General features: G+C 73.2%; 1 protein-coding gene across 2 annotated transcripts in view; it reads right to left on the bottom strand.

Annotated features, from left to right (window-relative positions):
- The window catches only part of SSBP2 (single stranded DNA binding protein 2), a 355,671-nt gene extending 355,449 nt beyond the window's left edge, over positions 1–222 (bottom strand). For both annotated transcript variants that reach the window (XM_019516935.1, XM_019516936.1), the window contains exon 1: positions 108–222. In XM_019516935.1, coding sequence (XP_019372480.1) covers positions 108–166 — 59 coding nt within the window. In that variant the 5' untranslated portion in view covers positions 167–222. The remainder of the gene's footprint in view (positions 1–107) is intronic.
- Positions 223–574: the final 352 nt, after the last annotated feature.

Below are 574 nucleotides of genomic sequence, written 5' to 3'. Positions count from 1 at the left end.
CGCAGGGGCCGCGCGGGGCAAGCGCCCGCGCCCCAGTCCCCGTCCCAGTCCGCGTCCCCGCCCCGCGCGTTGCTGCGCTGCGCTGCGGCCCGGCGGGCTGCACTCACTTCTCCCTGGCCTGGCTGTCGGACGGGACGCTGCTGTTGCTCTTGCCTTTGCCGTACATGCCTGCAGAGAGCTCCGACTGTCACGCACCTGTCAACCCATCACAGCCTCCCCGGGAACAGCCCCGTCACCATGGAGACGCCGCCACACACACACGCCATTGGCCCGCCGCGCGCCGGGCCACGCCCCTCCGCGCCCTGACTGACAGGCCGAGACCAGGACGGGCTGCTCCCTCCTCCCCCCCGCGCGGCTCCTCCTCCCCCCTCCCAGCTCGCGCGCTGCCTTCCCCGGCGCAAGGGGGAATTAGAAACGGTTCTAGAAGGATTTTAAACAACTGGCTGTTCCGTGCGCTCGGCGCCCGCCCCCCGCGCCTGCCGGAGAGGGAGAGCGCCGGGGAGAGAGCGAAAGTGCGGAGTGGATCCGCCGCCAGCCGCACCCGGCGCCGCCAGCCGCCCCGGCCCCAGCCCCA

Source organism: Gavialis gangeticus, unplaced genomic scaffold (genome assembly GCF_001723915.1).
Source record: "Gavialis gangeticus isolate Ggan-Ray unplaced genomic scaffold, GavGan_comp1, whole genome shotgun sequence".
NCBI lineage: Eukaryota > Metazoa > Chordata > Crocodylia > Gavialidae > Gavialis > Gavialis gangeticus.
This window is presented reverse-complemented; position numbering and strand designations above follow the sequence as displayed.